The 15,587-nt window shown below is 50.6% G+C and overlaps 1 protein-coding gene across 2 annotated transcripts in view; it reads right to left on the reverse strand.

Moving 5' to 3' along the window:
* Positions 1-626: 626 nt before the first annotated feature.
* Positions 627-15,587, reverse strand: part of TRAF1 (TNF receptor associated factor 1) — a 32,788-nt gene continuing 17,827 nt past the window's right edge. For both annotated transcript variants that reach the window (XM_010335892.3, XM_074395250.1), the window contains 3 exons: positions 15,044-15,221; positions 13,011-13,159; positions 627-9,080 (listed from right to left, as the gene is read on the reverse strand). In XM_010335892.3, coding sequence (XP_010334194.1) covers positions 8,862-9,080; positions 13,011-13,159; positions 15,044-15,221 — 546 coding nt within the window. In that variant the 3' untranslated portion in view covers positions 627-8,861. The remainder of the gene's footprint in view (positions 9,081-13,010; positions 13,160-15,043; positions 15,222-15,587) is intronic.

Genomic DNA, 15,587 nt, shown 5'->3' on the forward strand with positions numbered 1-15,587 from the left:
CTGAGCAGGGCAGTCCTGTGGAGCTACAAGGAGACCCCTGGGCCAGAGGAGTGGGTGCCAGCCTTGGTGTTGAGTTTCTGAAAATACCTGACTGCAAGTCAAACAGGGATTAGATTGTGCACAGTAACAACCTAACACACTATTTATGCGGGTTCTATGCCAGTGGGAGGAAAAAGGTTGTGTGTTCTTCCTCTGTGCACTGGAGATGTAGGATTTTGTAGAAACAGCCTCAGAGGTGCACAGTGCTCAAGCTTTTGAACACTCATTCCTTATGGTCTCCTGAGCGTCAGGCTCTGTGCTGGGTCTCATGGCAAGGGAAGAAGAGGCTGCAGTTCCTGCCATCTCACAGTCCAAGTGTCATTTTCTTGGCAGGGTGATGGAAGCCTAATGAGGGGAAAGGACTCACTTAAGGTCAGATGGCGTGATTCAAAAGCAGAGCCAGGACTAATGGGAAGGGAGCGTTAGGGCCTTGGTTTATGGTTCCCCTCCTTAGGCTGGAGGCCAAGGGTTAAGATGATGGTAATGGTAGTGGTAGGAATATTAGGTACCACTTATAAAGCTCACACCACGTGGTTTCCATGCCGAGTTCTTGCCATGCTTTGGCTTGTTTCATCCTCACAACACTCTTAGGAGGTACGAGTTTATTATCGTCATGTTATAGATGGGGAAACTGAGGCACAGAGAAGTTAGGTAACTTGCCCAAGGTCACACAGCTGCTAAAAGACAGAGCCAGGACTGGAACTAGACTACTGGACTCCAACTTATGTGCTCCTGACTAAATGCAGGTGTGAGGCTGGGACATGGTCTTCAATGACTGGCAGGTACTGACCCAGGAGATGCAGCTTATGGGGTGTGAGGAAGCAACTGGGGGCCCTGGGAAGGCAGGCAGGGCCAGCTCCTCAGCCCCCCATGAAGCAGGTGCCAGGCCTGAGAAGAAAATGTTCCTAAGAATCCCATGGAAAAAGGGCCTCCTTCAGGCTCTTCGTGCCTCTTCCTGCCCAGAGCCTGACATGGTCAGTGTGGAAAAGAATCAGTTGTTTTCATCATGAGAATCTTTAACATTGATACCAAAAAGTTACAGGGTACAGCGGGAAGGGCTGGGAGCTGTGGTCAGAAGACCCAGGTTCTATGGTGAGCGTGGTGGCTTGTCTGTCATCATCCCAACACTTTGTGAGGCTGAGGTGGGTGGATCATCTGAGGTCAGGGATTTGAGACCAGCCTGACCAATATGATGAAACCCTGTCTCTACTAAAAATACAAAAATTAGCTGGGTGTGGTGGCACACACCTATAGTCCCAGCTATGCTGGAGGCTGAGATAGGAGAATTGCTTGAAGCCGGGAGGCGGAGGTTGCGGTGAGCCAAGATTGTGCCACTGCACTCCAACCTGGGAGACAGAGCAAGGCTCCATCTCAAAAAAAAAAAAAAAAAAAAAGATGACCCAGGTTCTAGCTGGGCTCTGCCTCTTGGCAGCTGGTGCCTGAGCAAGTTACTCTTCTCCTTGAGCTCCTTCTTTTCGTCTGCACACACGGAGTGGAGTCCCTGTTGCTGGAAGAAGAGATCCAACTGCCCCATAGGACGCTGGGAGGGGGGCAGCAGGCGGGGTGGGATGATGGCTCAGCCAACCTCCTCTCCTCAGAGAGGAGTCCCAGGCCACCACAGCCAAGTCCTCGATCCACCAGGTGATCTTGCCTGGAGGCTACTTTGACCTCCCTGCTTTGTTGGCTGAGACAGTTATGACAACATTAGCACTGTACACCCAGGTTTTCCAAGGAGGAGAATGCCTTGAGATGGGTGGGGGTCAAGGAAAGAGCCTGAAAAAGAAGAATGGCATGGGCCCAGATGCTTGGCACATCTGCTTCTCTCTGGAACGATCCCCTAAACCCAGTCTGTGCCATACTAATGTGCTTTGCTTAAAGAAACACACAAGTCCCAGATGCCGAGGTGGGGCAAATGAGACCCAGTTCCTGGCAAGGGCCACGGGCTCAGCAGCAGCTCCCCTGACTTCATCCTACCTCTTCCCCGAGGCCCATGTCAATCCCACCCAAGCGGCCCCCTGGGGTGGAGCACTCCAGGCAGGGGACGTATCCCCTGGAGAGGGGTCTTGGAGAACAGCTGGCAACTGGTGCAGAAAGCACATTTCATCTTGTGTGACTCCTTCCTGCCAACACACAGCAAGAACTTAGCACAGAAATCACATGGTATGAGCTGTATAAATAGCTACCTGATACTACTATTGTTAGCTGCCAGAGAGCACACCGTGGTGGGGCAAGGCCCTGGCTGTGGAGGCTGTGTGACCTTGGGAAAACTGCCTAGCCTCTCTGAGACTTTTTTTTTCTTTTTTTTTTTTTTTTTTTGAGACAAAGTCTCTGTCTCCCAGGCTGGAGTGCAATAGCGCCATCTTGGCTCACTGCAATCTCTGCCTCTCCGGTTCAAGTGATTCTCCCGCCTCAGCCTCCCAAGTAGCTGGGACTACAGGCACCCACCACCACACCCGGCTAATTTTTATATTTTTAGTAGAGACGGGATTTTACCATGTTGGTCAGGCTGGTCTCGAACTCCTGATCTCAGGTGATCCACCCACCTTGGCCTCCCAAAGTGCTGGGATTACAGGCGTGAGCCACTGTGCCCTGCCCTGAGATTGTTTTTTCATCTATAAAGTCACAAAAACAATACTTTTCTCCAAAGTCTGTTATCAGTATTAAGTGTGATACTTGCAAGAAAAGCACATGCTCAGCAAATGAGCGCTATCATCATTTTATCATGGCTATTTAAACAAATTAATATGCAGTCTGTGCAGAACTCAAACTGGATGTCACAGCTCATAGCTGTTTTTGTACTTTTCCCACAACATTATGCTGCTTCTAGTCATGAATCAAATCACCGGACTGAAGGGTTTGAACCTACCATAGAGCTGTCTTGGTTCCAGTCCTGGCTCCTGCTTGGGTGACCTTGGACCCCTTGAAGCCTGGGTGTTCTCTGCTATAAAACAGAGGTGATAATAATCATACCTTCCTGATGGGTTTTTAAATGAAAGTTTCATGGAGCAATGCAGGTAGAGCCTGCAGTGCTGTGTCTGGCTCCAACTAAGCACTCCATGATTGTTTAAGATTCTGTTATTCTGGCTGTGCGTGGTGGCTCATGCCTGTAATCCAAGCACTTTGGGAGGCTGAGTGAGGTGGATCACCTGAGGTCAGGGGTTTGAGACCAGCCTGGCCAACATGGTGAAACCCCATCTCTACTGAAAATACAAAAAATTAGCTGGGTGTGGTGGCAGGTTCCTGTAATCCCAGCTACTGAGGAGTCTGAGGCAGGAGAATTGCTTGAACCCAGAGGGCAGAGGTTGCAGTGAGCTGAGATTGTGCCACTGCACTGCAGCCTGGGTGACTCAATCTCAAAAAAGAAAGAAAAAAAAGAGAGAAAAGATTATGTTATTCTTAGACTGGCACCTTCACAGTGGACAAAGCAAGCAGCTTCTGCAATTGGCATCCTCATGACAACACTGTGAGGTTAGAATTTTCACTCTCATGGCTGAAGTAGAAGCTGAGGCTTAGCAAGCCTCCTCTCCCAAGCTCAGTAGAGGAAAGTGGGTCCTGTTTGTCTCTCCCGGGCTAAGCTGCTTTGAAAGCAGAGGCTGTGTTACCCTCCCTGGCCCCGGCTGTAAGCACGGTGTCCTGCCCACCAACTACTAAATCCATCGGCTCCTCCAGTCCCAAAGGCAAATCCCCTCCTCACTTCTGCCAGGGTGAGCCCCAGCCTGACACTGATGCAGGACACTGCCCTTCTGTGCCTTGGTTTCTCCGTTAAAAACAGTTGTGATAATTTCAGCCCCGGCATTGATATCAAAAGACCTGAGAGTGAACACTGATTTGGAGTGGCCTTGAGCAATTGAATTAATTTTCGTTTTTCTTTCTTTTTTTTTTTTTTTTGAGACAGAGTCTCACTCTGTCACCCAGGCTGAAGTGCAGTGTTGCGAACTTGGCTCTCTGCAACCTCTGCCTCCCGGGTTCAAGCGATTCTCTGGCCTTAGCCTCCTGAGTAGCTGGAATTACAGGCATGTGTCACCATGCCCGACTAATTTTTGTATTTTTAGTAGAGACGAAGTTTCACCATGTTGGCCAGGCTGGTCTTGAACTGCTGACCTCAGGTGATCTGCCCGCCTCAGCCTCCCAAAGTGTTAGGATTACAGGCAGGAGCCACTGCACCTGGCCTTGACTTCATTTTCTTAGTTTCTGTGGCTTTGCCTGGAAGAAGCGGCTAGTAGTAGAATGTGATAATAGGATGGTAAGTGAAAAGGGAGAGCACCAAACAGGAATCAATATGATTCTAATTACATTTTTAAAAGTCAGTCTATGTGTATGTGCTTGTATCTACTTTCTCAAATATACAAAGAAAATCAACCAAAACGTTCCCAGGAGTACTCTCCGGACACTGGGCTCATGGGTGATTTTTGCTTTCTTCTTTATATGACTTTTGTACTTTCCCAGTTTTTCTTTCATTTTCGTGTTTTTTTTTTTTTTTTTGACAGGGTCTTTCTCTGTCACCCAGGCTGAAGTGCAATGATGCACAGGTCACTGCAGCCTTCAACTCCTGGGCTCAATGGATCCTCCTATCTCAGCCTCTGGAGTAGCTGGGAGTACAGGAACAAGCCACCATGCCCAGCTAATTTTAAACTTTTTTGTAGAGAGGGGATCTTGCTATGTTGCCCAGACTGGTCTTAATTCCTGGCCTCAAGCAATTCCCCTGCCTTGGTCTCCCAAGTGCTGGGATTAGAGGCATGAGTCAGTGTGCTCAGCCCAGCTATTCTATAATGAGTATGTGTCTCTTACAATCAGAAATTAGCAATTGAAGTCATAAATGATAGTTGCCTTTACTGCCCAGGGTTGTCTGGGGATTGCCTGTGGATACCCAAAAGGTGGCCTCTGTAAGCAAGCTTGTGTGGCACTGACTGCGCTTGCCCTGCCCTCCTGGGGTGCAGCCAGGCTGGCATCAGTAGGTCCCACAGGGCTGGCCCTCCGGCTGCGGGTAGAAGGACCTACTGCCACCATGAAGATATGATCTCATCAAGGCTGAAGATTTCACCCAAAAGGGAGAGGAAGGAAAGAAACTGGAAGCAAAAAACTGATTTCCAACTTCAGTCCCATCCCTGCCTCCTTGGGCCAAGCACTTGGCTTTTCTGGCCTTAGTTTCCTAATCTGTAAAAGAGGATTAAATTGTGCTTCCCACACTGTTGGGGGAGCAGGCTGCATGTAGACCCTCGGACACTTAGCTTATTTGGGTTAGGAGTCAGAGAAACCAAGTAAGGAGTGCACCTGGCGTATGGCCAGACCCAGGGAGCCCATAACACCTGGTATTCTGAGTGCAATGCAGGGGCTGTTTTATGATGAGGATGAGATGTTCCTTCCATCCAGCAGGAAGCGGGAAAAGGTTCTGATGCCCCAGTGAAGTCTGCTTGGCTGTTGGAAGTGCAAGCTGTGACTGAAGCACTGACACAGTTTTGCTTCATCAGTTATAGCTGGAACGTCCCGGGGCAAGGCAGAAGGGCCGGAACAGGCAGGTCTTCTACTGAGAGGCTGTCATCGATGTCCTGAGACATTTGTGGAGCTTCTGGTATACACAGCGCAGATAGAGGTTCCCCTGAGACACTGACTGTCTAAAAGTGATACAAACCCTCTTCTCTGGCACGTGTCTATGAAATGCCCATCAGGACCCTGAATGGCTTCCCGTTGCCAACTGAAGCAGTCCTCAATCCTGCACATTAGAAGCCCCTGGGGAGACTTAATCCTGATGCTCAGGACTTACCACTTACAGGGGTGAGCTTTTGTCATTGGTATTTAAAAAATCTCCCCAGCATCTTTGGGAACTGCTGGGGGGGAGGACTACTGACCCCACCCAGTGAAACAATGGCTTTGCCTTCATCTTGCCTCCCCCACCCTTGAATCACATGTGAAAGATATGATGTCACATCTTTGGTGCACTTAACACAGAGCTTTGTTGAAAAAGAAATCAGTGTTTTTGTTTTTGTTTTTTTCTCTGTCACCCAGGCTGGAGTGCAGTGGTGTGATCTTGGCTCACTGCAACCTCCACCACCTGGATTCAAGCGATTCTACTGCCTCTGCCTCCTGAGTAGCTGGGATTACAGGTGCCTGCCACTGTGCCCAGCTAATTTTTGTAGTTTTAGTAGAGACGGGGTTTCAACATCTTGGACAGGCTGGTCTTGAACTCTTGACCTAGTGATCCACCCGCCTCGGCCTCCTGAAGTGCTGGGATTACAGGCGTGAGCCACCGCACCCGGCCCATTCAGTGTTTTAAATCATCATCTCATCCTGCTTTCAACAGGCCCAGGGGTTACCAGCAGGCGCTCTGGGGAGGGCACCGCCGCATCTGATGCCATCAACGTTCCAGTTCCTCCGACCCTGCTGCCTCCCTCCCCCATCCTGCCACACAGACCTGCCCTCAGCCAAGGCTGCTTCCCGTCTCCAAGTCGGGACTCTTCCCTTTTCCACATCCTCTGCATTTCAAAATACTCTCAGGCTGAGTTTAAATGGCACTTCTTCCATAAAGCCTTCCCTCCTTCACCCAGTGGATCTGGGATTCTGTGCTTTCTCTAAGCTTCTCTTACTCTCAGTCATAATGAGCTGCTTATGTGCTCATTTCCTCCACTGAATTAAGAGTTTCTTGAGGTCAGGGTGCACATCTTGCTTTCTCCCTTCAATGTTCGAACACAGTGGATAACACGTGCAGGTGTCAGTGAAGCTTTACTGAAAGAATGGTTGTATCTCACACTCTTTGAAGAGAGAATGTATCTCTTCCCAACAGAAATAGGCAATCGAAAGTGTAGAGTAACAGCTGTCCCTCGTGGTGGCTTGTCCTACAAACCCCCCTTGAGCTCAGCATGGTGAGTAGAGATCAAGAGGTCATTGCTAGGACATCAGTTTCGGGGCCTGACTCCATCACTTGCTAGGCCAGACCTTCATGTTGACATCAGCTGTCAGCGGGAAGCAGTCAGTCTCCACTGACTCTGCAGTCTCCGCTGCCACACTGCCAGCGGTGGGAACAAGAACAAGCAGCCCCAGCATGTTTGCTGCTGTCTGTATGGATGATGCCATTGCACATGAAAGCACTAGTGTGCCATTATTGCAGTTGGGCCTCCTGAAAACTCCTAGAGCTGGGCCGGGCAAGGGAGGGGCCTCCCCTGGTCTTCAGCTGGAGGGCTGAGGCATGACAGGATGCCAGGCTTAGAGCCTGGTTGGGCCCAGGTCTTCCAACCCATGGAGCCTGCTGTGCTACAGTGCTCCCTCACCTCCTTTGATCCTCCTGCATGCTGGGCTGGAGAGAAAACTGACCCTTTTTACAGAAGGAACCCTAGCGGTTTGAGGACTGAAGTCTAGTGGAGGCTCAGCAGTGGAAGAAGAGTAAGCTGTCGGGAAGGTGGTGGGCGAATGGTAGGGTCCTGACCTGTCTCGGGGTCTCTGGAAAGCTGGGTGTGGCCTCTGAGGTGAGAAGATAGTTGTGGGTCACCGGCAGGCCACGACAGGCAGGCAGCGTTGCCCTGGCTTCTCTCTCTCCAGTCTCTCCTGTGTGGCATCTCCTTTGAGGGTCAGAGAACCCAGGGAGGGAGGCAAGCCAGGGTGGGTCTCATCATAGAAAAGAGAAGACTGGGGTCAAGAGAGTATGTTCCTGCCAGGATGCCAGCCTCCGATGCCACCCGCAAAATTGGTGGCACCACCTCAAACTCAGCAATGGCCTTTTCAAACCTGGCTCAGTACAAACAACTCCCAAACCATACATTTTAGGAAAACTTCAAAAGAGATTCCAAAAATTGTGGTGTTATACATTGCTCAGTGGCTTGGAGGTCCTGATCAGTCCGCTGAGAGAAGTGGCTGCCTCAGTTAATCAAGTGATATGGGACTCTGGAAAGCACCAGAGGTGAGGCCTCCAGGCAGGAAGAGCAAAGTTTACGCCCCTCTCCTTCTCAAGGCACCTCTGGCTGCACCTGGGAGCTCACAGTGACTGGGTTTCACCTACAGGAAGTGAAGCGGCGTTTGGCTGGTGGAGGCACAGGACGGCGGGGCTGTGTGTGCTCCTGCGTGTTGGGGAAGCTGAGCTGCCAGGCCCAGGGCGGCAGGTGCCCTGCGGGCCAGGCCAGTCCACCAGGTGTTATTGAAGATGAGTGAGGAGCTGAAAGGGCAGAAAGCTCTTGAATGTTTCCAGAACCCCCTGTAACTCTAAGACTCACCTGGGCCAGGAGGCCTAGAATTAGAGACTTTCTGGGCTGGAAGGAACTTTAGAAGTCTTCAGATCTAACCCCCAGTTTGAAGTCCCAGTGGAGCCCTCTGGATTTGCTTGTTCACCTCCAGTGACAGGAAAGTCAGTCCAGGCCTGGACAGACTGCATTCACACGGCTCCCCATCTCTTTCATCCAGTCCTGTTTCTGACCCTGGACAGGAAGAGGGTAGGCCTGTGTCCAGTTCTCCCTGGTGGCCCTGCAGAGATCTTCTTAGCCTGAGAGCTTCTCTGCTTAGGTCCCACAGTTACAGGCCTGGTTCCATTTTCTTCCCATCTTTGGTGACAGTCCACCTTGACATTTGGGGCTGGAGTGGCTCCCTGGCCTCCTGGTGTTGCAGGGTCAGTGCAGAGCGGGGAGCAGCTCTGCCCGTCTCCTTCTAGCTCTTTGCCTTTGTGGGACCAGCCTGCCATCCTAACCAGATGGCCAGCCAAAGTCGACCCCTCAGTCTTGCTCGGATAGTGCCAGTCTTCACCCATCCTGGTGCTCTGGGGTCCTGGGCACCAAGGGCAGGGCATCACAGTCCTTTTGCTAGCTCCCATCTGAGTTGGAGCTCCCTCAGGAGCCCCGCCCACCCTAAGTGCTGGTCTCCACAATGCACTTGAGGAACATGGTGTCGTCCCTCACGTAGGCGTGCTTGGGTGACTGCAGCTTGCTGAGGGGGAAGAAGAGTGGGCAGCCACTGGCCACGTTGGTTTCACTCTGGGGCCTCTGGAAGGACGCTGAGCTCAGGTCGGGCCGGAAGGCATCGATGGCGTGCTCACGATTGTTCTGGTCCAGCAGCATGAAGGTGACCTGCAGGGAAGGGACAGGTGGGAGATCAGGCCCGACAGCAACAGCGCAGCTTGGAGGCCCAGGCTTGGGCTCAGAGCTGTGCTCCGTGCCTGCTGCCTATGCAGCCCCTCAGACCCTTGGCTCAGATGGATTCGGAGTCAGAGAAGCCAGGTAAGGAGCACACCTGGTGTATGGCCAGGCTCAGGGAGCCCACATCACCTGGTATTCTGAGTGCACTTCAGAGGCTGTTCTATGATGAGGATCAGATGTTCCTTCCACCCAGCAGGAAGCAGGAAGGTTCTGATGCCCCAGTCAAGTCTGATTGGCTGTTGGGGTGAAAGGTGTGACTGAAGCACGGATAAGGTGGGTGGACGCAATAACCTATAACACCCCCTCTGGCGTGGAAAGTTTTGCTTCATCAGCTACAGCTGGAACCTCCTAGGGTAAGGCAGAAGGATCAGAACAGGCAGGTCTTCTACTGAGGGGCTGTCATCCATGTCCTGAGACATTTGTGGAGTCTTTGGTATACACAGCGCAGATAAAGGTTCCCCTGAGACACTGACTGTCTAAAAGTGACACAAACCCTCTTCCCTGGCACCTGTCTCTGAAATGCCCATCAGGACCCTGAATGGCTTCCCGTTGCCAACTGAAGCAGTCCTCAATCCTGCACATTAGAAGCCCCTGGGGAGACTTAATCCTGATGCTCAGGACTTATCACTTATGGGGTAAGATTCTGTCATTGGTATTTTAAAAATCTCCCCAGCGCCTTTGGGAACTGCTGGGGGTGGGAGGACCCACTGATTCACACGGCACACCTGCCCTGCCCCACCTGTTTCCCAGGACCTGAGGTCTCTATTCTTGACACTCTCTACTCATGTAATGCTGCTGTTCCCCAACAGGGAATGCCTATCCCCCAAAACCCTCTTTAAAAAAAAATTTTTTTTTTGAGACAGAGTTTTGCTCTTGTTGCCCAGGCTGGAGTGCAACGGTGTAATCTTGCCTCACTGCAACCTCTGCCTTCTGGGTTCAAGCAATTCTCCTGCCTCAGCCTCCCAAGTAGGGTAACTTTTTGTATTTACCAGAGACAGGGTTTTACCATGTTGATCAGACTGGTCTTAAACTCCTAGCCTCCGGTGATCCACCCACCCTAGCCTCCCAAAGTGCTGGGATTACAGGTGTGTGCCACTGCACCTGGTCAATAATTTTTTTTTTTTTTTTTGAGACGGAGTTTCGCTTTTGTTACCCAGGCTGGAGTGCAATGGCGCGATCTCGGCTCACCGCAACCTCCGCCTCCTGGGTTCAGGCAATTCTCCTGCCTCAGCTTCCTGAGTAGCTGGGATTACAGGCACGCACCACCACGCCCAGCTAGTTTTTTGTATTTTTAGTAGAGACGGGGTTTCACCATGTTGACCAGGATGGTCTTGATCTCTCGACCTCGTGATCCACCCGCCTCGGCCTCCCAAAGTGCTGGGATTACAGGCTTGAGCCACTGCGCCCGGCCCCTGGTCAATAATTTTTAATAGACTTTATTTTGTTTATGTTTTCTTTTTCAAGATGGAGTCTCTCTGTCGCCTACGCTGGAATGCAGTAGCGTGATCTTGGCTCACTGCAACCTCCACCTCCTGGGTTCAAGAGATTCTCCTGCCTCAGTCTCCTGAGTAGCTAGGAATACAGGTGCATGCCACCACATCTGGCTGTTTTTTTTTTTTTTTTTTTTTTTTGTATTTTTAGTAGAGACAGCGTTTCACCATGTTAGCCAGGATGGTCTCGATCTCTTGACCTTGTAATCCACCTGCCTCAGCCTCCCAAACTGCTGGGATTACAGGCATGAGCCACTGTGCCTGGCCTAATAGACTTTATATTTTAAAGCAGTTTTAGGTTTAAAGCAAAATTGAGCAGAAAATTCAGAGTTCCCATATACCTCCTGCCCCCACCCAATGCACAGCCTCTCCCACTATCAGCATCCCTTCCAGAGTGGTACTTTTGTAACAATTGATGAACCTGTATTGACACATCATTATCATCCAGAGTCCACAGTTTACATTGGCATTTACTCTTGGTATTTCAACTTCTATGGGTTTTGACAAATGCATAAGGGCATGCATCCACCATAAGAGTATCAAACAGAATAGTTTTGCTGCTCCCAAACTCCTCTGGGCTCTTTCTAGTCATCTCTCCCTGCCCCTACTCTTGGACAACTGTGTTAGCCAGGATGGTCTCGATAATTTTTTTGTATTTTTAGTAGAGATGGGGTTTCACCATGTTAGCCAGGATGGTCTCGATCTCTTGACCTTGTGATCCACCCTCCTTGGCCTCCCAAAGTGCTAGGATTACAGGCATAAGCCACCTACTCTTGAGCTTACTGTCTCTATAGCGTTTTCTTTCTTTCTTTCTTTCTTTTTTTTTTGAGACAGAGTATCTGTTGCTCAGGCTGGAGTGCTGTGGTGTGATCTCAGCTCACTGCAACCTCCATCTCCTGGGTTCAAGCGATTCTCATGCCTCAGCCTCCTGAGTAGCTGGGATTACATGTGCATGCCATGATGCCCAGCTAATTTTTTGTAGAGACAGGATTTCATTATGTTGCCCAAGCTGGTCTCAAACTCCTGGAGTCAAGCAATCCACCTGCCTTGGCCTCCCAAAGTGCTGGGATTATAGGCGAGAGCCACTGCGTCCCGCCTGGCCTGTCTCCACAGCTTTTCCTTTTCCAAAAGGTCATATAGTTGAAAGCATGCAGAACACAGTCTTTTCAAATTGACTTCTTTTACTTAGTAATGTGTATTTAAGGTTCCTCCCAGTATTTTCATGGCTCGATAGCTCATCTCTTTTGAGCACTGGATGATATTCCACTGTCGGGCTGCACCACAGTTTATTTAGCCATCCACCTACTGAAGGGCATCTTGGTTGCTTCCAAGTTTTGGCAATTTTGAATAAAGCTGTTATAAACATCCTTGTGCAGGTTTTTGGGTGAACATAAGTTTTCAACTCCTTTGAGTCCAAGGAGAGCAATTTGCAATATTGTTTGATAAGAGTATGTTTGGTTTTGTAAGACACTACTAAACTGTCTTCCAAAGTGGCTGTACCATTTTGCATTCCCACCAGCAAAGAATGAGTTCCTGTTGCTCCACATCCTCGTCAGCATTTGGTACTGTCAGTGCTCTGGATTTTGGCCATTCTAGTATGTATTAACATGTAGTGGTATCTGCTTCTTCCTTTTCCCTAAAAATTCTGCCAGTTCAAGCTAGCCTCACGGCACCTCCTCCAGGAAGTTTTCCTTATTTACCCCCATGATGTGAAGGGGAAAGAAGAGTGGGCAGCCACTGGCCATTCATTCCCTCCGTCCCTCCCTCCTTCCTTCCCTTCATGCCTTCCTCACTCCCTTCCTCCCTTCCTTACCTCCCTCCGTTTCTTTTTCTCTCTCTCTCCTCTCTCTTTGAGGCAAGGTCTCAGTCTGTCACCCAAGCTAGCGTGCAGTGGCAAGGTTATGACTCACAGCAGCCTCAATCTCCCAAGCTCAAGCAATCCCCCGCCTCAGCCTCCCAAGTAGCTGGGACTACAGGCACATGCCACCATGCCCAGCTAATGGTTTTTATTTTTAGCAGAGATGAAGTCTAGCCATGTTGCCCAGGCTGTCTCAAACTCCTGAGCTCAACCAATCCTCCCACCTCAGTCTCCCAAAATGCTGGGATCCAGGTGTGGGGCATTGCACCTGGCTATGAATTTTATTTCTATATAACCTTCAGGAAGATTCCAGGCATTTTAGCTCCTGGACTCATGGAGCTGGAGGGAGCCGTCGTTACCAGATCTGATTGTTTTATAAAAAGGGAAACTGATAACACAGAGTGGGGGCCCGGGGGGGACTTTCCATGTCACATGGTCAATTCATTGCCAAACCAGGCCTAGGACTCAGGTTCCCATGCTCCTCACCTTACCCCCGCATCTCCACGCTCATACCTTGTTCCGGAAAGGCCACGGCAGCAGCGCATCGTACTCCCCTCTCATGATCACGATGAAGAGCGACAGGTGGGTTCTCTTTCCAGTGCCATCTCCATTCAGGTATAGCCGCAGGCACAGCTTGTAGCCATACTTGGCAGTGTAGAATGCTGAAATGCAGAAGCCAGAGGCAGCTGGGAAGTGCTGGACTTTGCAGATGCAGGACCGGGACCCAGCGGTGAGGCATGCCCAAGGTCAGTGGCTCATAACCATGAAAGATGGGGTTAGAGCCTGGCATTCTTCTCGACTAGGGTGTCAGGGAGGAATGGGCTCTTGGGGATCATCTAGCTCAGTGTCTGTCACCTGGCCATCCAAGTCCTATACTGCCAGGCCCCACCCTCAGAGTTTCTCACTCAGTAACCCTGGGGTGAGAACTGAGAGTTGGCATTTCCAGCAAGTTTGCAGGGGTTGCCAATACCGCTGGCCCTAGGGCCACACTCTGAGAACCACTGATCTAACCAACCTACGTTTTAGTCTGGAAACCAAGCTGAGTGAAAGGAAGTGGCTGGTCACCATTTCACAGTGTGTTGGGGGCCCAGCAAGAATGAGGGGCCAGGCTTCCTGCCTCCCAGCACCAGATTATTTCTGCTGCTCTATGCCAACTGGTTGGAGTCCCCTGGAGGCTGCGGGTACATGGGGTGACTCGCAGTTCTGCCAGCCATCCTCAGGTGGCAAAAACCTTTGAAGGATCAATCATTCCTGGTGATGACACACAGAAACTCCCTGGGCAGCTGAAGGGGCCATCTCTCACGAGAGCATGTCCTCTGGCAGAGGGTCCTTCTTCTGTAATCCCAAAGTGATTACAGAAGGGAGGGCTGACTGGGATGCGGATGGGGGCGGGCAGGAAGGAGGTAGAGGAGAGTCTGACTCATCTCTGCCTATTACGTTTTGGTAGAACAGGAAGCCCAAGGCCCTGCTTGCTTTTTCCTTCTTTGAAAAGAATTGAGGGAAAAAGTCTGCAAGTAGGGCTCGAGACCACCCCATGAAGAGGCTGTCCTCATAGAGCAGGATGAGCACTGCCCCTGCAGGAGGGGTCCCGGCCCTGCTCTGGGAGTCTGACAAACTCTGCTGACTCAGTTAAAAAAAATTTTTTTTTTGAGACAGGGTCTTGCTTTGTTGCCCAGACTGGAGTGCAGTGACACCATCACAGCTCATTGCAGCCTCAAATTCCTTAAGTGATCCTCCCACCCCAGCCTCTAAGTAACAGGAACTACAGGTGCAGGCCACCATGCCTGGCTAATTAAATTTTTTATTTTTTTAATTTTTTTTATTTTTTTTTATTTTAGAAATGTTGCCCAGGCTGGTCTTGAACTCCTGGCCTCAAATGATCCTCCTGCCTTAGCCTCTCAAAACATGAGGATTACAGACGTGAGCCACTGCACCCAGGTCACTCGCTGCCTCATTTTCTGCACAAATATATGCGTTGTTATATTAACAGATATCATTTCATTAAGAGAAACACTTAACCAAGTAATTATGCAAGACATCGTGCCAAGCCCAGGGGCCCCAGAAATGAGTAAGAAATGAGTAAGACACTCATTCACCTCCTAACTGCAATTGTATACAAGTGCACGTGTCTTACTCCGCTCTCTAATCTTACTTCAGACTGTCAGCTCTCTGAGGCCAGGGGACCTACGGTGTTCACTTGTGAAAATCATCATCCACATCCATCTCATCCGCCCACAGCACACTTACCATCACATCCCAAATCCATGAAGTGGGTAACAATTTTGCTTCCTATTTGCAGAACGTGACTGACATCCAGGGAGGAGAAGGGCCTCAATGTCAGTCAGACTGGGCCAATGCTGTGTGTGGCTGAGAGCCACAGGGCACAGCATGGTTCCCCCACAAACCCCAAGGTCCCTGCATGGTTCCCAGCCATGGTGAGTGGCCTGAATGGGCACCAGCCTAAACTGGACAGAGCACAGCTGTCACAGAGCTGGCTGTTTTCACTCCTTGCTTCCTGGGTCCTCTGTGCCCCTGGGAGGTGTTACCTGGGGAGAAAAGGCTGACAGTCTTGCCGCAGGCTGACTCTTGGCACCGCCTGGTGACGTTGGTGATCTTCCACAGGAAGGTGCCATCAAAGGAGGCTTCCTCCATGAGGCGCAAGCTCTGCTCCAGCTTGCCCAGGGCCTGGTCTTTCTGGGCCAGGGTCCGCTGCAGCTCCACCACCTGTAGGGAAGACTGTTCAGCTAGGAACACTAGAACCCGGCTTGGGGATGGGATGGGGACGGCAGCGTGTGGAGACTGATCAGCCCCAAATATGCTTTCCCAACCACGCCTCACTCAGGCACGTGCGTCTGTGTTTGAATGTGCTGCCCTCTGCCTGGCCTTCCCTTTCTTTATCCACCAGGAATCCAGGCCCCTCATCTGGGAGCCTTCAGCCACTGTCCTAGCCCAGCTGCTCTCTCTCAACCACGTTCTTACAGAGCCCTTACAATGATTTTATGAGACATATTTTTCTGCCTTCCCTACCAGATGGTCTCCTCCACCGAGGGCTCATTTGGTCTTGGTGTCCACAACCTGCATAGTGCCTGG

Source organism: Saimiri boliviensis, chromosome 2 (genome assembly GCF_048565385.1).
Source record: "Saimiri boliviensis isolate mSaiBol1 chromosome 2, mSaiBol1.pri, whole genome shotgun sequence".
Taxonomy (NCBI): Eukaryota; Metazoa; Chordata; class Mammalia; order Primates; family Cebidae; genus Saimiri; species Saimiri boliviensis.